We start from the raw sequence: 23,871 nt of genomic DNA on the forward strand, positions 1-23,871 counted from the left end.
TACGCATAGGCCGATTTCGAGCAGTCACGCCCCCATGCATGGTAGGCAGCAAATAGCCAGGAAAAATGACTTTAAAATCCTGCATAACTTTGCTCACGCCTATTCTCAAGCCCGCTTGGAATTGGCCCACTGACTCTGAGGAGCCGCCTAGGGAGCGGTACATCAGCGGCCCTAATTGGATGATTTCCTGCCTGCATGCGTGGCCAGGACTTCGCTAAGATGGTATTTGGAAGAGCACTAGCACTCAGTTCTGAAGGAGTACAAGCATTCTGTTTGGGGGAGTAGAAGTACTCGGTCTGGTAGAGTGCCATTACCCCTGGGGTGAGAGTATTAGCACTCTGCGGAAGAGTACCAGCACTCCCTGTGGGAAGAGTATTATCACTCTGCGGAAGAGTACTAGCAATCCCTTGCGGTGGAGTAACAAAACTGTGAACAGGAGTTCGCCTAATCTCTCTCAAAGAGGGTCGATCAACTCTCGAAAAGAGAGTGAAATATTGGACAAGCCACTACTCCCTCAAACAGAGTGCCCGGAACTCTCTTTGTTTTTAGAGTGTAGGGTTGAAGCAGAACTTTTTCCGTTCCGTTTATCCGTTTGGTTCACCGACCGCATCTAAGTACCGGTTCAACTCCGGAGGGAAAGAAATAACGGTTGAAATTCGAACCGGCTCGATTTAATTTTTATAACGGAGCACTAGTCACAGGCAAACAGTATAAATTTATTTACTAGAAGAACTGGATGCTGCTGAGATTATCTACTTATTACGCCTGTTGTGTATTCTTCAGGCAGCACGTGATTCCCAAGTCATAATGCAGATCCCACACCAGGGCTGGAATATATGCGAGGGGAATCTTTATTAAGGGAAAAAGGAAGACGAAACAGACAGAAGGAGGAGAGAATATATAGTTACAGTGATGTTGGTGGTTTGGAAAGATTGTATTTACAATATATACAAGGTGAGTCAGAGTAGATAAGATGGCTGACCATCAACAACACGCAGCAGCCAGCGTCTCCCCGAACTTCTTCCTCTCTCTTCTTTCATCCTTCCGTAACAGAACCTGCGGGTGCTGAATCGCTATCCCGGCGCAAGGTAGGTGAAGAATTTTGAGCAAAGTAAGGCTTCTGCCGCGAAACGTGCACGACGTCAACAGGCATCGGACTTGAGGATGCATCAAACTGTACCGGCGAAATCTCGTAATTTACGTCCTTAACTTGACGTAGGGCTCCATAAGGCCCTGTGTAGCGCGAGAGAAGCTTCTGGGATAGACCAACCCGATGACATGGTGCCCAAAGGAGCAGCCAAGCCCCTGGCGCGAGCTTAAATGGACACTAAAGGGAAAAATGATTTCTTCTGCATCACTAAATTTCCGTTCTACAACACCAAAAACACCACTCTTACAATGATAAGACGTCTGGTGAGCCAGAAAAAGCGCAAGAACAAAATTCAGATGGCAACGGCTACTTATGTTCCCGCACCTGGGGGCTGTGACGTCTTGAATTTTGATGGCATCGTCTAGGGTCTACTATTTATATATAGCGGTACAGATTGACTACATTGTTTTTAAAGGAACCAAATAATAAACATGGCAAGTTTCGGCAACCTTTATTCTGCCAACGTGGCCCAAATGCGAAAACATACGTTGGAATCACTGACGTCACGCTTACGTACCGGCTTGTCTTAACGTTGTCTTTATACTACATCCCCCCCCCCCCCCGCTGTTGAACCGTAGCCCTAAACTTAACCACTAGTTGGAAATTTCGAAGGATATACTGTCACGAAATGACAAAATGTCATATATTACCTGCGAATAGGTCTGAAGGGCCTTGCAAGACATCAAACGGGGAACAGCGGCAGGAGAAGATCGAATAACAGTCGATTTAATTACTGGTGGAGAACACATTACGCTTGGAAAACTGGTGGTTCTCTATACGAAGAGACTTTCCACTGCAAGGGTCCCAGATAACTGGAAGAATGGAAACATTAAACTGGTCTACAAAAAGACAGTCGTTAAAAAAATAAAAGAATTATAGGCCCAATAGCTTACTCCAAATATTGTATAAAATATTCAGTTTAGTCAACCAAAGGAACATGCGGGTTTCAGGAAAGAATACTCTGCAATGGATCACATCCATGTCATCAATCAGGTAATAAAAAAAAACCGCAGAATACAATCAGCCTCTATATATGGCTTTCATAATTACGCAAAGGCATTTGATTCAGTAGAGATACCAGCAGTCACAGAGGCATTACGTATTCAAGGACTAAAGACCGCGCAGGTAAATATCCTGGAAAATATCTACAGAGATTGCACAGCTACCTTAATTCTCCACAAGAAAAGTAGGAAGATACCTATAATGAAAGGGCTGAGACAAAGAGACACAATCTCTCCAATGATATTCACTGCATGTTTGGAAGAAATATTCAAGCTATTAAATTGGGAAGGCTTAGAAGAAAGGATCGACGGGAATACCTCAGCAACCTTCGGCTTGCCGATGATATTGTTCTGTTCAGCAACACTTCGGACGAGTTACAACAAATGATTGGAAACCTTAACAGACAGGTGTATACGTGAGGTTGAAGACGAATATGCAGGAGAACAAGATCATGTTGAATAACCGGGGAAGGGCACAAGAATTCGGGATTACCAGTCAGCCTCTAGAGTATGTGAAGAAGTGCGTTGACCTAGGTCAATTGTTTACAAGGAACCCTGATCATGAAAAAGGACATCCATAGTTGAATAAAAATGGGTTGGATCTCATACGTCAGACATTGTCAGCTCCTGACTGGAATATTGCCATTATCATTGAAAAGGAAGGTGTACAATCATTTCTGTTTACCGGTGCTGACATATGGGGCAGAGACTTGAAGTCTGACAAAGAAGCTTGAGAACAAGTTAAGGACCGCATACAGAGCGATTGAATGAAAAGTTATAGGCATAACCTTGAGAGACAGAAAGAGAACGGTTTCGATCAGAGAGGAAACGGGTATAGCCGATATTCTAATTGGCATTAAGAGAAAAAACATGACGCTGGGCTGGTCACATACTGCGTAGATAAGATAACCATTAACCATTAGGGTTACAGAATGGGTACCAAGAAAAAGGAAGCGCAGTAGAGGACGGCAGAAGAGTAGGTGGTGCGATGAAATTAGGAAATTCGCGGGTGCTAGTTGGAATCGGTTGACGCAGGACATGGGTAATTGGAGATCGCAGGGAGAGGCCTTCGTCCGGCAGTGGACATAAAATAGCCTGATGATGATGATTGGTAGTTAACAATGCTTTGCTATATAAATATTTTTCATTATAATTGCTTGGCGCTCGTGTGTACGAGCGCTTTCCCAGTGTTTTAAGACACGAATGGAATCTGCCAAGGTAAACACGGCAGAAAAAATGCGCTTCGTAAACGCGGCGCACGTCAGCGGGTTCCGCTCAGTGATTTGGCCAATGCAGCTGCGGGGCCAACCAACTGGCAAGAGAGCACGAACACAGCCCGCTTGCATGCGAAGTGGGAAAGAAGGGTTTCGCGGCAAGCCTCTTCTTCCCGAGCGGCGCCCTCTCCTACCTTATAACGTCACCAGTGACGCCACGCAGGCATTGTTTCGTTTGCCAATTATTTGCAGTCGGATATTCCGCAACCGCCACTGGTGGAAGCGGCGCTGCCTACGCGTATCGGCATGTTACCGAGTGTGCCAAGGGTGGTGTAGGGAGTTTCCGCCCCCTGTTTGTATGGTTATAATTACGAGCCTGACTATGCTTCCCTTGAGGCAAACGCCGCACCCTATAGCTTAGAGCCAGATTGACGCGCAAGTGTAGGCGAGCTGTAGCCAAGAATTTGGAGTGCTATAACATAAAACCATTCCAAACTTTTCTGTTTCCGTTCTGCAATCAGCCCTCCTCGATTGCTGAAAGTGTTTCGTAGCCACCGCCTACTGCGCCTGTCTGTCACGCGAGGTCACAAAAACCGTGTAAACTGTTTGTACAATGTTCGTACACATGATCACTGTACATATGTACACTGATTATGCATGATTACGCCAAAACAAAAAAAGAAAATACTTCTGATTCGACATATCTTGAGTCAATAGTGTAGAAGGCGCCTTTTGACCAATTGATATATGGGTAAAACTATTTTCGGGATGCGCGAACTCGCATATCTGTCACGCGACGTCACAAAACGGCGAAAACTCACCGTGTCAGAGGCGCAATATTATGCCGAACAAAACGGTATTTTTTTTCTGAATAGCGAGAGAGTGCCCCCTTCAGAAAGAAATAAAAGATGGCTGCCCGCCGACCACAGCTGCATTGGTTACTCGGGGCTGCCGGATAGCATGGATTTATTTGTGCATACTAAAAGATTCTGCGGGGCAGTAAAACGTTATCGAGACCTTTCAGCAGGCATATGACATTACTGTGTCAAGTTAAGTTATGGGGTTTTACGTGCCAAAACCACTTTCTGATTATGAGGCACGCCGTAGTGGGGGACTCCGGAATTTTCGACCACATGGGGTTCTTTAACGTGCACCTAAATCTAAGTACACGGGTGTTTTCGCAACATTACTGTGTCAACATTTAGGCATTTTACGCAGTGTAGTTTAGTTTGGAAGGTCTGTCCACTTAGAAGGAATCTCCAGGATGAGGCCAATTTTATGGAGAGCTCAGCACCACTTTATCCTTCATTTCGCCCCCGCTCGTGACGCAGCGTTGAACTGTTTTGCGCGGGCCATACCGCATGTTTCCGTTGGCGCCATTCCGTACTTCTAATCGTGTAGCAATCGCATCATGTTAATGTAATATACCGCGTGTTCAAAATTAAGATTTATCATTTTCTTAAATTTAGACATTGGGAGATACGCAAAGACCACCTGTGGAAATAAATTATGTGGTGAGCATGACATTAAGTGAGATAATAATTATCGCTGTTGGCACCCCAGTTAACCTAAACTGAATAATTAACCTTTTCATGGCTGCAGTAAGTGGGTATGTTTGTACTGAAAAATTAGAGGCATTCGTGTTTCTGCAGAGAATCAGTTGGAATAATTCTTCAAGCGTGTCTGTGCTTCGAGATATCAAATTCGAAATTTTAATTGTCGTTGGCCTGATTACCCATGCAAGAGAGTTAGGATCGGCGCAAAGCTCCTCCCCGGTGTGGCGCGGCTTTTGCGTGCAGTGTTTCCTCTGGCAACGGGGTAGAAGCATAGGCAAGGATAACTGTTCCCATCTGCTAGCCGCCTGGTTAGATCAGATGGCAGAGCTCCTGGTTATACTCCCGGACCAGGACTAGTTTTTTTTTTTCGTCGACTGCGATGCTTCTCATACGAGGAACCCGTATGGGTTGCGTTTGTAACAGTTCCTACGATTAGGTGGGTGTCTCATCTTCTCTTTACTAATTACTTGTCAATTTTGCGGGCTTCTTCAGAACTATTAAGTCATTCTAGGGGTTACTGCAAACGGAGCGCTGCTCGTAAAACTCAACCAAATATGCTATAGAGTGATTCAACGTGTAATTTATTGCACATGCCCAAATTATCTGAAGCACATCGAATTTTGCCTACGTAAAACCCATATGTGTCCTTCATTTTCGATGTATTTTCTCGGCACGACAGCATATGCTCAGCAAGGCTGTATTTTCTCAGCACGAAATATGGATTGCAGATTGCAGGTCTTGAGAGCTTTAAGTTTCGTTAACAGCTCCACTGTAAGAAGGCTGTGTACGCTTTAGAGGCAGCATCGAAGCACCAGGTCTAGGTTGACGGACCATCTTGACGCCTTCCGAGAAGCTGCCACCTGAATCCTAATTGGGCACTTGCCGGCCGAATTATAACGGCAGAGAAAAGCTTGAGTGCTTATCTTGGTGTTTCAGCAGCAAGCTTGGATCCTCGGTGAAGAACTTTCGAGACTCCATGTGGCAAATTCACTGGTTGCGTAGTGTAAATGGCCCCTTTCTGCTAAGGCATCCATGATTTGAACAGACTCCTGAGCACATGAGTTGCTGGTATGAGAAGAATTTCTTGATGCGGTGAGCGAGGGCAAAAACCCACGAGCCTTGCGCTTGAGCTCAGAATATTCGCTTGAAGTCTACAGATGAACGAGACACTTTCTTTTGAGGCATGCATTTCGTTGGAATGCTGCTTTAATGATTTCACACATTTCTTCGCAATGCTCCACTGAGAGAAGAACCCACGATATGTTGCGTACATTTCGTAGGACAGAAATTTGTGCCTCAGGCAAATTGAGTATCCACACGTTGCAGACCAACTTAATGATGAGGGTGACGCTGGCCTAAGTATAAACAACACATGAAAGAAAAAGAGGCCGTTGTACATGAACGAAGCTTTCAAAGGGTTGCGGTTCTTGCGATTCCAAGACCTACGAAATAAACACGCTTGTGCACTTTTTCGGGCGTTGCCACTGCAGTAGTGTAAACAAAAGCGAAATTTCGATAGGACACCACAGCCTCACGTAACTGCGGCGACGATGAAATATGCCGTTTTATGTACCAGCACTCATGATATACTCTATAGGGATAATCGCTCTCCGTTCTTATCAACCAGATGGACTACCGCCTTTTGCCATAAATGTTGATGACCATCAACACGACTTAGCATCGCATCAGGTGGCTGTGCTGCCGATGTGAAGGCTGCGCTTTTTGCAATCAAGCACCCTTTGTGAACTTCTCAAACAGGAAGGCCCTTCCTGTTCTTTTATTGACAAAGGACTCCTCTGCCACGCTCCAGAACAAAATCTTCCCCATGCACGTACGTGAATTGATTATGGGTTTTCACGTGCCAAAACCACAATTATATTATGAGACGCGCCAGAGTATGGGACTCAGGATTAATTTTGACCACCAGGGGATCTTTAACGGGACCCCAATGCACGGACCATGGGCGTTTTTGCAATTTGCCACTATCGAAAACCGGCTCACGCGGCCAGGATTCGATCCCGTGACCTCGTGCTTAGCAGCGCAACACTGTTGCAACTAAGCGACAGCGACGAGTGTGTGTGTACGCAGATCACGCGGTCTTCCCCAAGGAAATTTTTCGGAACTGCTGATGGTGATAACTTTCCTGTCACGTGCTAACCTAATGCTTCGCAATGTAAGCTTATGAAGATCAAAAACGTGTGCTTTCTTATAGGTGTATTGTGCACTTGATAAAATGTATGTGTTGCAGTGACGACATGTAGGTGTCATTTGTTTCTATTACTTAATATTCCGCATTAAACAAGGCCACCGGCGTGGTCACCCGTAAGGGTAATAAAGAGATCTGCGCTGGAAACTATCTTTTGTGGTTCAACTCGGTGGCTGTCTACAGGCGACGGCATTTCTGGCACCTTAGCTATGTTTTCAAGCCCGATTCCTAAAACTTTGTCGACTCAGTGGCGTTGCGGCCACTCACAAAATTTCTGAACAGTCTATTCTTCTTTGACCACGTGTCCTGCATCGGGCGCACGACAGCACCTGGCCTCAACCATGCAGTTTCACCATGCAAGCACGCACTCACCATCGCATCGCACATACCTATCACGCCCGGTAGTATAGGCATGGTTTTTATGCGAAGCATATTACGAGAGCTCAACCCAGCTCCTCAGGCGCGGCGGTGTCGCCTTGAAACCACGTGACACCGTGACGTCACGACAGAGGAGAAGTGGCTTTGGCTCAACTCTTGCAAGACGGGCTGGGTGGGAATCGAACCAGGGTCTCCGGAGTGTGGGACGGAGACGCTACCACTGAGCCACGAGTACGATGCTTCAAAGCGGTACAAAAGCGCCTCTAGTGAATGCGGTGTTGCCTTAGAAACGAGCTCTTTCTAAGGCGTGCGTCTCTTGCTCAGGCGCACATTTCGTTGCCGCGCCGAACGCTGCTTTGCTCGACGCTCACCGCGTCCAATGCGGGGCGCGTAGTCGCTGCCCTGTAGCCCATTGTCTTACACCCCTTGGCGGGTCGACGGGAACGCTGTCGCGTTCCACTCTTGAAGGCGAAGCAGTAATGCATGAGTTGTTTCTTCGTCTAGCCGAACCAAATATAGCCAAGCAACAGCAGTTCACCAGGCTAAACAGTGGTTCAACAACTAAAATAAAGGCTAGTATGCTTCGCATCCTGGGCTTAACCTTACCTAAGCCACAGCCATTTTTTTTTGTCTTGCGCAGCACAGCTATCACGTGCTTGTGCACCGCTTTTATTACTTCACCCTTCGTGCTACTTTTATTACTTCAGCCTTCGTGTTAAACTGTAATAATAAAGGACCGGTGCGCAATGTTGGTCTACTATTTATGAAGGTGCAACAAGCTGCCACTGCTACAATACGGCCACTGCATACATCTTCCTCTTCCATGTTATAACTTACTGCGTTCCTCTATTTGTACTCTTTCCAACCATTACTTTCCTCAACCGTTTGCAGGGAACCAAACCGGAAAGTAGCACCTGATCAGCCTCCCTACCTTTCCTCTGTTTCCTTCTCATTCCAAAGGACGAAATAACAAAAAGAATCTGGGTCCGACACTACTGCAATGCTTGCGCTGCAGATATTCAACATATTAACAGCGAAATTCCAGCCTATGTGCACGGCGTCTCGAACTATGTAGTTGTGTCACTGAGATCATCTTTACTCTTCGTATTAGAACATTACCTCATCAGCTCGTACATGAATACTAGATACATCGACAGTAATAGGCATTTATTAATGCTGGCATAGCTGCCTAATACAGGGTGGGTTATGTTTCCTGTTTTGTTACAGTGCTGTACCGCCTTAATTATTGGGAGTCGTTATGTCTTACACGGCATATTGGAAAGTAACATGCGTGGAGCATATGCATATAAGTGATTGGGAGTCTAAAGTGAAAAGTTTTCAATGACCCTCTCTTGAAAATTGAACACCCATCGACGTGTCAGCGTGGTGTTGGCCACAGGACCTACAATGCAAAGCGCTACTGTGCACTACGCTAGTACTAACATAGAACCTTATTGTAAAAGATGATAGCACGCCGTTACCCTGGTGACATTGACCCGAAATTTCTGGAGTATACTAAGCGTGCCTGCTTCTTATCTAAAGTACCTGCTATTGCATATCCGAAAGTACTAGATGTTTCTACTAAAGAGGGGTTTATTGAGTATTTTTCAGACAAGAAAATTTATGATCGTGATTTTTTGCTTGTGATCAACACGCAACAAAGGAGCAAGAACGATGTGAAGAGCAGTGCAGCCATGAAGTAGAGGAGACCATCGTATGATCCCATTGTGTCCCGAAAGAAGCCTGCGAAAAAAAAAAGAACAATGCTGATATGACTCGTTATGATCTTTTGAGCAAACGCTGTGTTTGTATTGTTGTTTTCTTTCAAGTTAGAATGCAGGCTTTGGAAAAAGTTAGAAGCATTCTACGAAAGGACGCTGCAAAAATTGGATTAGAACTTTGTCAGGGAGCACGTCTTACACGGTTATGAGCTTCATCTAGCATTCTGGTGTATATTCAAGACAAATTATTTGCTTGAAAGTAAGCTCTTGAGGCATGAGTTTTTGTTTCTTGCGTGTGTGGGTGGTATTGTAGAGTTTCTAAAACTTTGTTTAGATAGCTTGGTCGCTGTGGTGCATTGGTGACTATTATCACGTTGTAGTGACGTGGGAGATCTACAGCATAAGAAGCCAACAATCACTTAAACCAAAAATAATATAGGAGAAATAATGTGTGCTTAATAAATGAAATGAAGAAGCGATAAATCAATGGACATGAAAGTGGATGAAAAAACAACTTGCCGCAGGTAGGGAACGATCCTACAATCTTCGCATTTCGCGAGCGATGCTCTACAAATTGACCTATCTATCGCGGAACCCTTTCCCCGTCTACTGGAAGGCTGCGGGATCGTTTCCCCCCCCCCCCCCCCCCCTGCGGCAAGTTGTTTTTTTTTCATCCTCTTTGATTTCCATTTTGTTTCGTTTCTTTATTTCACTTATTAAGCACAAGTAATTTGCCCTACGTTTTCCTTGATGTCAGTGTTTGTAGGCTTCTTATGATATGACATAAAAATATAGGGCCCCTCGGTGAACTCCCATTTTTGGAGAGCTACAGTGGTACAACGTTATTCAATAAGCTTATTTTGCGAACATGTTCACACCAAAGCAAACAACACTGACCACGGTGATAATGGCGCCCACATTCGGATATTACAGAAAAATGATCTCCCGATAGAACACGCTAACTATTTATCATGGCTCAAGGAACCTTCCACTGCAATCACTGGCGCTTGCGAAAGCCCTAGAACGTAACCACTCTTCGCGCTATGCACACATTCATACTTATCAAGGCTATGCGACAGCATAGACTAGAAATACAATCAGCGATAGCATTCGAGAAACTTTTGTTAAAGAAAGGAGCGTCCTCCACTGAAGCAACTACATCCAACATTTGTTAGCCGGAGAATGGCGGTCAGTGCAACATATTAATAAGTAAGTATGGTCATGCTACTCTCAGTAAAACTATCGTCATGGTACTACCAACGTAGCATGAAATCAAAATACAAAACCCAATGCAATACAAAAAATACTAAAGAAAAATAACAATGCGACAAAACAATGTGGCTAGAGCTCGTTAGCGCTGGTAGAACGACTCAAGGCGTACAATATGCACTCTTATTTTTTATTTTTGTACTGTAACTCCTTCCTCGCCTTTTCTTCGATTGTTTATACTTGTATTATTCGCGTATTTGCCATCTGCAATTCTCTCCCATTCTTGTATCAACTGTTTTTATTGCCGTCCTGCTGTGCTCTCGGTTGAGAGCAGCAGTATTCATATTAAATAAATAAACAAATAACTTTCAGAACGTATGCGGCGCCGCTGCGTTTGTGTAATGGCCTCCCGCACGAGCCGTGCACAAATACATTGACGGTTCAAAATCGGGGCACAAAAGTTTTAGTGCGAAATCAATTACATGGACTCCCAGGCGCATTTTCGCCACCATCGTCACCGTGGTGGTCCTACCAAGTCTAAATATTATAACACCGTGGCCGAAGGCCCGATGATGTATGTGCCAGTGAAGGCTTGCGATAGTGAACCGAGGATGGTTGCCTGAGTGCACGCGCTCAAGGGAGGAAGTCAGGGAGGAAGCACGTCATGCCGGGAGGGAGTAGGGGGGGGCGCATCCTACTGTGGCTGTGGCTGCATGGGGCGCTGCTGAGCCTGGTCGCGCATGTCTTATCCTGAAAACGATCTGCAGTGCATACAGTTTATGGGCGCGCTGAGAGCTCGAAGCTTAATGTGTGCTGTATTCTGGCCGCTTAGTTGGCGCTGACGCGAGAGGCAGCAAGAAGGTCAATTCGCTCGCCGCTGCTCCCGCTCTTTCTCACGGAAGTGTTTTAACAGTGAGTGTCCGCGCTCATCGAGTGAGATGTGTTAATGTCTTCCTGCGCGAGCGGGATGACATCTTGTTAATTTAGGTAGTAAGAGAATGCTTACTAATTTTTACAGCCTATAAAACTACTTTCCTTACATCGTATAGCGGTCTACTGAATTGTAATCGCAATCGGTGGTTCATCTTCCGGGTGAAGATCGACTATTTATTGTGATAGGATTAGGGGCCAGACAATGAAATCTTCCTTACCTCAGTAAGGAAGCCTTCATTGCAGTGAGGCTACCTTATGTCACTCTGAAAGCTTCCATACTGAGGCGCCCTCGGTGAAGGCTTCCTTGGTACTTCCTCAGCATAAGGAGCCAAACAATGAAATCTTCCTTACCTCACTAAGGAAGCCTTCATTGCGGTGAGGCTACCTATGTCACTCTGAAAGGTTTCTTACTGAGGGGCCCTCGGTGAAGGCTTCCTTGGTGCTTCCTCAGCGTAAGGTAGCTCCAAAGCTACCTTCATGTGTCCTTACGCCGCTCCTGGCCCTGAACGAGCGCTTCACCTCACTGCCTAGCCATGTGGCATTCGCTTGCGCGTGCGCACTGTCGCCCACCTGCGGAGAAGCGCGAGCACGGTACGTCTTGCCAGGCATGTTCGCTTCAGTCACGCGTGCGGCATGAAAGCATTGCTAGACGTTGCTATAGTGCCTAGAATATACTGGCCGCGTTGCTAGGCGTTGCAAGACGCCGGCGTGCCAGCGTTGCTGGAGCACATCAAGTTTCGCACTGTAATGCGCAACTTTTTTTAACTTTAGTAAACAAAACTAGAAGAAAGCGTTCACGCTTCTCTATATTAGCTATGCAATTTAAAGATTGTGCGACGATACATTTTTTAATAGAGTAATGGTGTTCGCGGAAAGATTTGAAGAAATAATCTCGAACCCAGGCATGCGGCAACCGCTCCTTAGGTGAGGAAGGGTGAAGGGAGCTTTCAGAGTACGCTTGCTTCTTCCATCGGTCCTTCGCTATAAGGAGGCCTCACGTAAGGTTAGGAAGCGCTCGAAGGAAAGGAACGTTTTATTGTTTGGGCCAAGCTACCTTCATGCGTCCTTACGCCGATCCTGGCCCTGAACGAGCGCTTCGCCTCACTGCTTAACCACGTGACGTTTGCTTGCGCATGCGCGCTATCGCCCACCTTCGGAGAAGCGCGAGCACGGTACGTTTTGCCAGGCACGTTCGTTTCAGCCACGCGTGCGGCATGGAAGCGTTGCTAGGCGTTGCTAGGCGTTGCACGACGCCGGCGTGCCAGCGTTGCTGGAGCACATCAAGTTTTGCACTGTAATGCGCTACTTCTTTAGGTTTAGTAAACAAAACTAGAAAAAAGCGTCCACGCTTCTCTATATTAGCTCATCAACTTGAAGATTGTGTGACGATACAACCTTTTTTATTGAATAGTGGTGTTCTGGTGTTTGCCTAAAGCTTTTAAGAGATAATCTCGAACCCAGGCATGACGGCAACCGCTCCTTACGTGAGGACGGGTGAAGGGAGCTTTCAGAGTATGCTTGCTTGCTCCATCGGTCCTTCGCTGTAAGGAGGCCTCACGTAAGGTTAGGAAGCGCTCGAAGGAAAGGAACGTTTCATTGTTTGGGCCTAGGAGTTTGCAAGCCTAAAAAAATATACACACATTAATTTTTGGAAGATGGTCAGGAGGTCGAAAGGGTATTCTTGACGAACAGTTTTCCATTCAACCGCAAGGCTTTTAGGCTTTCGTTTTTGCCGTAGCGGGTAAGATATCCTGTGACTACGACGATCCACTTATTGCCTATGTTGAAGTTACAAAGGACACGAATTAGTTTTTTTCTATGTACTGGAACGGTCAGCGAGGAGCTTCGATATGCCATCGAAACCCTGCTGGCTTTGGCAGTGGTGTTTCGCGCCACTGAGAGTGTCGGTAACTATTGATGCCGTGAGCAACGTCAGAAGTCAGACGATGAAGCCTAAGGCTGCATCGTGCAAGGCGACCTGAATGGTTTTTTAATACTGTCAGCCAACACAATGCGTTGCATTTACTTCTTTGAAGGGCCTACCGTATAGGCAGGGCCAACATTTTGCAATAACCCAAATTGTGGCAAGGCACGCCTTTTGCGTCGTTGTATAGGTCGTTGTAATTGCATGGCTTCGGGCTTGAAAATGAGCGGTTACCCAATGTTGCCGAGCCTATCAAGTGAGTGTTTTCTTTGAACTACTACAGCATCGAGACCTATGCTATTTGCGTACCTGTGAATTTCGGTAAAGGCTTCTTTGTCGAAATGTGCAAGCATTGTTGCTGGCTGCAGACATCGTATAAGCTCGAAATAATTCTACTTGGGGCCGTTACCACTTCAACTTGACATTACAAAATTTCTCAAACGCCTGGCGATGGGTAGTATGTTTGTGACAAAGATCCTATAATAGACACACGTACAGGCCGACCATCTGAGCGCTGCCTCCTTGTGGACGGGCTCCTCAAAGTTTGCGATAACACTGGTTTTCTGCTGGTGATGATGGACTCGAGCGTCGCTCTTGACGTGGCCCAGGAGTAGCAGCTCTCTGTATGCAAAGCTGCCCTCTTACGCTTTTAATGTATGTTCTGTTGTCAGGTGCCTAAATTGTTTGCCGAAACTGCAGGTAAAACAATGACATTCTAAGTGGACAAGGCAGTCGAAAGTGTGTCAAGGCGTGCTGGAACATTGCAGGTGCGGAGCAAAGTCCGCATAACATCACATTGAACGCAAATAGGCCTGCACCATGATAAACGCGGTCGTCACCTAATAGCTTTCATCGGCTACAACTTGTGAATAACCAGTTCTGAAATGATTTGACAAAATGTCCCCAGCATTGCAGAGCAGCTACCGTGCGTCGTCTCTCCGTGCGCGATGGGATACTTCATTTGTGACCTCGTGCAGCTGAGGATAATCGACGTAGAAACGCACGGTGCCTCCCTTTATCTTCAATAAGACTAAAGAAAATGCCCAATGTCTTTTCGCCAGCAGATTGATTTCATCGCGCAGCATTTCGTTGAATCCTTGCTTTATTAGCTAGATGATCTCGCGCACAAATTCGGCACGGGCTATAACTGACTATTCGAACATATTGTTTGATTATTAGGCGACTAATATGCATGTATTTTGCCGCCATGGGAATCAGCCTGCGTGCGCAAGGCGACATAGTGACTTGATCTTCCAGCACACTCAAGGCACGGTGACTCCATTGAGTTGTCCAGCGGTATTTCTTGGTTTTCTGGAAAGGGTTATCAGCTTGCACTTCAGGTCAATGATTGCACCGTGTTGGTTCAGGAAGTATATGCTAAGAATTACGTCTCATAAGCACTGTTGCATGATCTTGAAGGTCGCAGGATAGGTGCCGTGATGAATTATAAGTCTTACCAGGCGAGTACTAGTCGACGCTATCAAGTGCCCTCCAGCTGTCCTCTAGCCATCGTCGGCTCACCCTCGCACGCTTTCACGCACACATACAGCATACGGTGCGGCAACGATGTTATCAGCCTTGGACTTTATACGGTACATCACGGTGACGATGACGGAAGAAATGCACTCCAAGTGTCCATTTAAGTGCTATCGCAATAAGAAATACCACTCAGCACAACGACAGCGGTGAGAACCCTTGCCCATGGTCCAAATCTCATCTGCAGATCACATGCTCCGTCTTATTGTATATGGCTCAAGAAACCTGCCAATCACTGTGCTGGCGTAAGATGTGGAATGTACATCAACTACTCGCGCCATGCACACGCTCTGATTACACAAAGCTCCGATACAACATAGACAACATATAGAACCAGCAGCGTCATTCGAAAAATTTCAGAAGCAAAAAAGCGCGTCTTGCGCTTAATAGGTAAACTAAACATGTGTTAGCCATTCAAATATTGTCATCGGAAATAAAATCAAACAGACGCGTGGCCTTATCACATGCGCCTGAGCACGAGGCCAGTGTCCCACATTACTGACCGCTATCACTACAATCTGATCTACACAAAAAGTAAGTAAAACAGTGTGTCATGCTGAGGGTGCCGTCCAATGAAATACGTGTCTAATCAATGCTAATCCCTCCTCTGTACTACCGCTTAGCGACGATGTGCTGCTCTGAGGAGCGAATATTCATCAGTCCTTCACAGAGTAAATAAACTGCTGGTACCAGTGTTGTTTTTTTGTCATTATTCGCTTACTTGGTGTTATTTAACATCTTTCTCATGCACTTTAGCACAACATGCCACGAATATCTCCAGAGGCCTTCTGACTAGATGTTTCCCTCAGAGTAGCAAGGCCCAAGGTGTCGCTGATGTGCACCTTGCTTGATCATCGATGATTCCAAAAGAAAGTCACAAATATAAACTTCTTTACTCTTGCGCTAATATTACATACGAATGGAGTCTATTCTCGTGGCATGAATCAAGCCAATCTGTGTGATTATGGTCCTGCGGTTCTGTACATATGAAAATATATTTCTCATTCCTCTTATCATAGATCAGCACTCCTGCGTTGATCTATGATCAGAGGAATGAGAAATGAGAAATAAAAAAGCCTTCAAAAGCCTTCGCTAGAATTGGAAATCCAATGTGCCGTAAATGTGAAGGAGCAGGTTCCTGTCTTCTCTGGCCATACGTCCGTCATAGATCGTCAGGTGTACCCAGCAGCTCCACCAACTGGTTAAGTGCGAGCGGCGTTCATTTTCGAGGGAGAGATGATGATTGAGATTGGCTTCGTCCAGGACCAACGTAGCCAGACGAAGCTCATCTTTCTCCTGCACTCCCTTTCTTATTTTGTTCACGCTTTTTCTAAAACAAGCGCGAGGGTGCGTGGCAGTTTTCTTTAAACCCCCTCTTATTCTTTTTATCGGACTGAAGACAGCAAAATAATTGTTACAATCCATTTAATTACCCCTTATGTGAAAAGAAAAGGCCGAATAATTGAATGCATCTGCACGGCTCATAGGACAAAAATTGCTACAACTTAGCGAATCATTTTCATCCGACGCGTTCGGCAGCCAAATGTGACAATTCTGTTTCGGAGTAAGAAAAGAAAAACAAATAAACGACACTTTGGTATCCCTACGTAGAAGAATGCGAGAGCATTGCGACGTCTCTCCGATGACGCCTCGGCATCATTCGCGATCTCACGCGGGCGCCCAAAATAGCCTGGTGCAGGCATTGACTTATAAGTGCTAGCGGCGAACGGCATGCGCGGAGGCGAGCTTTCTCGTTCTGTGTGTTTCCCGCAAGGCCAGCGCCGCCGATGCATGGAGGTGAGCGTCATCTGGTGACGCTTCAAGGAACCTTGCGCGCGCCGTTCATTGGCTCTGACCACGTGATATTCTGTACCATCTCCTGGGACGCCGGGTTTCCTGCTTCATGTGCCTTATAATGCTTTCGCATTAGAATAAACGGTGAATGACGAACGTTGGCGCGCATTAACGAGAGTATCAGCGTTTCATTCGCCCCATTGATAAATGTAGTTTGCTACCTATCAAATACTAATACCTATGAAAGGATTGCCAGTTGAAATAGCTCTTTTTGTAGCAAATAAAGTGAGCAAATCAGAAAATGTGCATAGACAGAGAGGCAAATTACGAAAACCAACATTACTACAAAATAATCCCTCTGGCCCAAAGTTCTGAAGATGAAAACAAGGGAAAACGTAAAAGAGAGACAGCAACTTGCCCTGGAAGACGTTGTGAAGGCAAGTGATTATTTATTAGATATACTATTGCACGGAACTTACCTATCATTACCGGCGTCATGAAGCCTCCCATTGCCGTGAAACCTGCTGCAAATCCAAATGCAATAGGAAGGTTGTTCACACCTATATCTTCTGCCATAGTTTGTGGCATTGCTACCATAATATAGCCCATAGGGAGCCCTAAAGCTACCACTAACGCCGCGAAAGCGAGATTTATACGGACCATTGGTAGTGACGTGCCTATAATGGCAACGATTAGGTAGCACAACGTCATTGTATTAAAACGGTCGATCAAATTATTGTCAGTAAATAGCGGTACTAGAACGCGGCCTGCTATGTCTGTGACAGAAAACAGTGTAATAATAAGAGCCGCACTAGCGTCGCTTATTCCTCTGTCTGTAGCACAGTCTACGACAATGCACATTAGTGTGTCCAAGAACAAACAATACGAGAAGTATCCTACTGTGTGCACGTAAAAGCGTGGCATCGAAAGCACCTCCTTGCAACTGCTCCAGATCGACCTCGAAATTGGACTTTTCGTTGAGGAGTCATCTACCGAAGTCTGGCTTAGTGGACATGCAACACCTGCTGTTACATCTCGCGTTACTGTGGCTGTATTTTCAGCTTGAAGACAAGATGCTGCTAAATTCAAGCTATCTACATCAAATAATGTACCGAGGTCGTTACCGGCACTATCCGGCGGACCACTCATTGTACCCGAAGCACTGATTTTCTGGCTTAGAGTGCTGAGTTGATTTGGTGGAGAGCTATCAATATGGGTTGAAATGTAGCCCGCCTTTTGAGTGTCAGGCTTCTCAGGAGAGCTATCAAGGCAACTTTTCTTATTTTTACTGCGCTGTTGATTTGTACGGTTGTCAACTGCACTCAAGGCAATTTCGTACCGTACAAATTTTTTCGTTTTTTCGTCAGTTGCTGATGCACTGTGTGTTTCATTACTCGAATATTTCCTTTCCGGCGTTAACTGATTTGATGTGTCGGCGTTCGGAACACTTCCTTCAAACGATGAGCTAGGAAGTGCGTAATTTTCTGGCATGTTTCTTTGCGGGGAAATAAATGCTTCCGCCTCCACATGAGAGTTGATTTGCGCGGATATTGTTTTCTCACTGATACTACCAGCACACAGTGACTCTCGATATCCTGTGGCTGTGACAGCTCTGCATTTCCCTCTATGTCGTGGAGGCGCGGCCTCTGTGTCCCATTTAAACTTAGTCGAGTTTAATTTTTGCATCCATGGTGGATCACGAAACAAGAATGCAATAGCAGGAATGTTTAACATTAATGCTCCAGTTAGCGCGATAGTTGTTCTGATGCCATATTCGGCAATGCAAAACTCGAAAATGTTTGTGAAGAAAAACCATGCACTAGCCGATCCAGCCAGGTTGAAGCCAAGGGCCGTTCCACGTTTCTTCTCGAAGTAATTGTTGATGCCTACGATGACGCAGGACAGAAGGACTCCATGTCCAGATCCTGTGTGAATGTTTGGTGCGCTTACAATTTTTTTACAGATTATATAGGCTTGTTATAAGCCTATATCAGCTACAAGCCTTTTACTGAAGGTTCGTAACCTGTCGACTTTAGGAAAAGGATACTAAAATGCCTTGGCGAACCGTAGATAATTTATATGATACTTTGCCCAACGGCATTTTCAAGATGGTTACCATGTCGTGTCGTCAGGATGCAGAAGGTGGTCTTGAAGACATCAGCATGTGTTGACCGGGTCTCCGTCTAGCTCTTTCGCTTGCTGTGATACCGCACCTGGCTTCACAAGCCGTAGCAGCATAGAAAGCAATAGAGCAGCCACAGCTTGTGCGAAAATGTACTGTTGTCATTTTTGCATATGACGTCTTTTTGCAGCAAGATGTCACGACACACTTACCTAGCTCAGTACAAAAGCAATTCTTTTGTGCTAAGTTAGAAAGCTAGTGCATTAAAATATTTTGAGTGCTCCGAGGATGACCAATGTTCTTGTTTTATAGTTTCGGGGTCGTAGACGGTATCGAACGCCAAAAAGAAAAGTAGAATCTAATATACGAGTAGTATTTAGCTGGAAACTGAAGCAATATTATCCTAAATTTTGTTTAAAGAGCTTTTGTTTTTCATTATAATCCTATAGTGCTCACCAAATAACATGCTAGAAAACTACATATGTGCTCATATAATAGGTGAACAATATTGTTATCTGCTAGTTAAAGTTAAAATGAATTATCTAATGCTGTTTTTTGCACTTGCATATAAAAGCCAGCAGCATACCATTTCTTAGAATTAGGCTAAGAGTTGCTTCCACTCACGGAGTAAGACACTTCCTTCAAACGATGAGCTAGGAAGTGCGTAATTTTCTGGCATGTTTCTTACTGGAGAAATTAATGCTTCCTCCTCCACGTGAGAGTTGATTTGCGCGGATATTGTTTTCTCACTGATACTATCAGCACACAGCGATTCTCGATATCCTGTGACTGTAACAGCTCTGCATTACCCTCGATGTCGTGGAGGCGCGGCCTCTTTGTACCATTTAAACTTAGTCGAGTTTGATATTTGCATCCAGGGTGGATAACGAAACAAGAATGCAATAGCAGGAATGTTTAACAATAATGCTCCAGTTAGTGCGATAGACGTTGTGAGACCATATTCCGCAATGCACAACTCGAAAATGTTCGTGAAGAAAAACGATGCACTAGCCGATCCAGCCAGGTTGAAGCCAAGGGCCGTTCCACGTTTCTTCTCGAAGTAATTGTTGATGCCTACGATGGTTTCTCCAAGTAATTGTTGATGCCTACGTTTGCGTTTAAATGTTCAACATGCAATGTTGAACATTGAACGTTGAACGTTTCGTCTCGAAGTAATTGTTGATGCCTACGATGGTTTCTCCAAGTAACTGTTGATGCCTGTTTAAATGTTCAACATGCAATGTTGAACATTGAACGTTGAACGTTTCTTCTCGAAGTAATTGTTGATGCCTACGATGGTTTCTCCAACTAATTGTTGATGCCTACGTTTGGGTTTAAATGTTCAACATTGCATGTTGAACATTTAAACCCAAACGTAGATAAATGTCGAAACGATAAAGCCGATTTTTTGAATATACTGTCTCGATAGGAACCGTGGGAATTTTCACCTGCTCTTTAACTAGGCCTGCTGCTAGAAGCTCTATTCATAGACTGGGAACGTCGGCGTTGTTCCGTGTATTAGGTTTGCCAAAGTTTAAACTTAAATTTCGCTTTCGTCATTCCCTGCCCTTTTCTCGGCGTCACAAGTGGGCATCAACCCACAATTGTGGCTGTTTGGCTTTATTCAGCTAGTAGTAGGTTTAAACCGCGGGAACGTTAACGACGCCATTAAGGTCCCACAATAAAGCCCAGCAACATTTGATGTGTCTGGTGACTGCTTTGTCACTTTCAGTATGATCTGCATCTTGATCCAATAAACTAGTTCCACTAGAATAAAGTTCTTAGAAGCTACGGAGACACAGAATAAGCACAACAGCCTGCTGAACTCAATGCTGCACTAACCGACCACAAGGGGTCATTTTTACCTGGCTAGGTAGAGGCTACACTCTGCCAATGAATAAAAGAAAAGAAAGCAAATAATTTATTGCAACGCTTGTTTTAGGAGCGCACAATATTTTTTGTATTACACCTAATAATACAGTGAATGTGCGAGTGGCAATCTTTACTTTACCGAAATTCTTCTTTCACCAAACAAATACTGCCCGGAATCTGAATAAGGAAGTCTAAGGCAGCATACCTAGCGTGTAACAGGAGAAAAATATTTTTTCCATTCTAAACATCATTTATTTGTTTTTTTTTTCTTTTTGACCAACGCTGACAAAAGCTCTTTCAATGGAATAGTTACCTTAAAGTCACATGAGTCAACATGTATTGAAGTAAGGTGGTATAAGATTCCATGAAACACGTTGGTTAAGGGGGAGAGCTTACTATTGCGTGCCGGATGAGGTTTGACAAAATGGTATTATGTACAGAATCGTACGGTATACGCAGCACGGTATACGCACCGCTTAATAGCGAAAGTTTTCGGAATGCTGTTGCAGCCGGGTGTGCAACCTGTGGCCTGGTTCTCGAGAGTTGAGCGCCATTGCTCTTGAGCTACTTTGCAGTATACGTCATTGTATTGTTCACGTAAAAGTATGCAGTAGGTATTATCCTGAAAGGTTACTTGAGGGCTGTACCACATGGTAACCTCAAAGACAATGAGGTTATTGTTCGAATTTTCAAGCTTTCATTTGCCATTCAACTCTACGCGCAATGTCACCGCGCATCCACCCGTAGGGACTGAAGGGACTGAGCTTTCTTCAGCATCTCATTGGAATGTTTGTTTTATTGCCACATGATTTTATACCTGATGAACTTGACAGTGGCATGCATAATAGATACTCACTCTACCAAGTACACTTAAGTCACTGTTTAACGAGCTGATTGAACACAACTTTCTGGAACGTAAGGTGAATTGCCAGTTAAACAGTGTTTGATGTGGAAGAAACTGAAAGTAAAAAATGAGTAGTGGCGCCCTGAGACCCAGAGCTATAGTGCATAAGGTAGCTTAAAGGTATGTAGCTCGAATGCACTATACATCAAGTTGCAGAAGTGGTAACACCACATATGAGACATGCAATAGATGAGCGATAAATTGCCATATTATTGCCTTTCATTGTTAATATGGTGGAATGAATTACTCGACGTTGCATGCATGAATGAGTGCCTGTGCGCAGGTGCGTCAGGAAAACATTGTCGGATGGCTTGTTTTGCCAGTGGGACGACTCGTAGATAGCGCGGAAGACTGGATGCGAGACTTGCTCAACGACACATAGGCATACTACTTCTATAGTGCCCTTAAAAAGAATATTTGGCGGTTTTAAGCACAAGCTACTCTTCAGGTGTTGTGTAAGCTGTTACTCATGACAACTGGCTCTTAGAGCAGATTGAAAATAACATGGAATGGACCGACACGAAAAAAACTCAGCGGTGGTTATCGAGTTCCACTTCTCAGACATTATTAAACGTTGAGTGATGCGCGAACTATAAGTACTAGGTGGCAGTTGCCGGAAACTGCTTTAGAGTGCGAGCTAGATTTATATACATATTCGAATTTACCCATTTTATGCTCTGGGAACATAATACAATGTCAAAGATAGCTCGCAATTCAGAGCACCTAATACGGTCAAAGAACGTTCATTAGGGCTGCTGCTTTATGTACGGATGTTTTTGGTAATTGAACGAAAGGAATGACCACAGGATGTAGGACAGTATTGAATTTAGCGAGACAAAGCTGACAACCCGTCCTCGCTAGCCCATTCAATGAACGCCAGGCTATAGCTTGATGGTAGTTTGCGGTTGTCTCTTCCCTGAACAGGCGGTGAAGTGCAAGACTAAGCCTGTGGAAATGCCGGATGCCTGGTCGTCTGTCAAGCCTGTAATTTTGAGCGGTTCCCGCGTGGACTTCATGATAATAAGGGAGGCGACCGAAAGTCTATCCTCCCGGGTTGCAAGTACAAGCTAAAGCAACAGATGAAAACATATACTAAATCAGTGCAAGCTATTAGGCTCTGTTTTGAAATGTTCAGAATGTCATTATCCTAGAAGAAAATAGATGGTAAATTTTCGTTCGTTGAATTGAGTGCTGAAACCAGAGTGTTCTAGTCTCGGTGTGGGATCAAGCATTTCATAGCATCCTGTTATTTCTTTTAATTAGTCCGCCGAGAACTACGCTATGCTCTTGAAACTTCCTAAGCCCAGGTTTGCGCTCTTCGAAATTATAAAGTTGTCAATAATTACTGCCGAAAGTTCGCCTTATCCCTAGCAAGTCCCTTTATAGTTTTCAACATCAAGGGGAGCTCTGACGGCAACATGAAGGCGGCGTGGAGACCAGTTTTTTTGTGCATGATTGTTTTCTGGCTTACCAAGCCTCAACTACCGATGTAATTGGGTTTGCAGCTGTTCTACAACGTTATTTTAATAATGCAGCTCACATGTTTCTTTTTTTTGCTTTAGTGTCTCCTTTAAGGAGAAGTGTGTCCGTACGCAGCCACCCCAACGATCGCATGACCCGCACGAGATATCCAGTAGCGGCTGCCTGAAATTCCTGGTAGTACATCACTAAAGCTAAGCATGCAAGAAACACACATGCTGACCGGAAACACTGATTAGCCGTTCATTTCCGCGAACGCATAAACTCAACCTGGTTTTGGTTCAGTTTAAACGTTGCACTGCAAGACTGAACTAGTAACTTAGCGTAATAAAAACCACGAACAAAAGAAAGGTAGACAAGAAAAGGCTGAACACAAGTGGGAGGCATAACCCCAAGACCTATGATATCCAGATAAAACCAACAGAGAAAGAGGCTAGCCATAGCGTGGTAGTTGAGGGAAAAAATTAACGGATAATACAGAGCCACACTGCGCATGATTTTTTTTTCTGTTTCTTTACGTAGGTGCAGTACTTATTAAAGATTGATACACATAGACATTACCTATCGAATGAAGAGAGCGACGTGGAATTCAGCGAAGGTCGTGTGCTTTTTTCGTTTTTTGAGGTCTCTAGGTTTAGGAATGCAGTTGTAGTTAAAATCACCAGAGATCGGCTAGGTAATGGACTCATATCCACTTGGTACATTGTGTTGATTATCAGCGATGAACAGTGATAATGCGTCCTTGTGCCTCATAAGGCTTTCGTATCATTACCTGGGATAGGTTCGGATAAATTCTTTGGCTTGAACTCATCTGGTCTAGTTTTACGCGCCGGTCGGAAGGCGCTATGGCAACTTCTCCGTGGCTAACCCGA

General features: G+C 44.8%; 1 protein-coding gene across 1 annotated transcript in view; it reads right to left on the bottom strand.

Annotated features, from left to right (window-relative positions):
• Positions 1-9,126: 9,126 nt before the first annotated feature.
• Positions 9,127-23,871, bottom strand: part of LOC135918154 (monocarboxylate transporter 12-like) — a 41,751-nt gene continuing 27,006 nt past the window's right edge. Inside the window, exons 4-5 of the mRNA XM_065451811.1 lie at positions 17,102-17,146; positions 9,127-9,248 (exon numbers count right to left, since the gene is read on the bottom strand). Coding sequence (XP_065307883.1) covers positions 9,127-9,248; positions 17,102-17,146 — 167 coding nt within the window. The remainder of the gene's footprint in view (positions 9,249-17,101; positions 17,147-23,871) is intronic.

This window comes from Dermacentor albipictus, chromosome 10 (genome assembly GCF_038994185.2).
Source record: "Dermacentor albipictus isolate Rhodes 1998 colony chromosome 10, USDA_Dalb.pri_finalv2, whole genome shotgun sequence".
In the NCBI taxonomy this organism is placed as follows: domain Eukaryota; kingdom Metazoa; phylum Arthropoda; class Arachnida; order Ixodida; family Ixodidae; genus Dermacentor; species Dermacentor albipictus.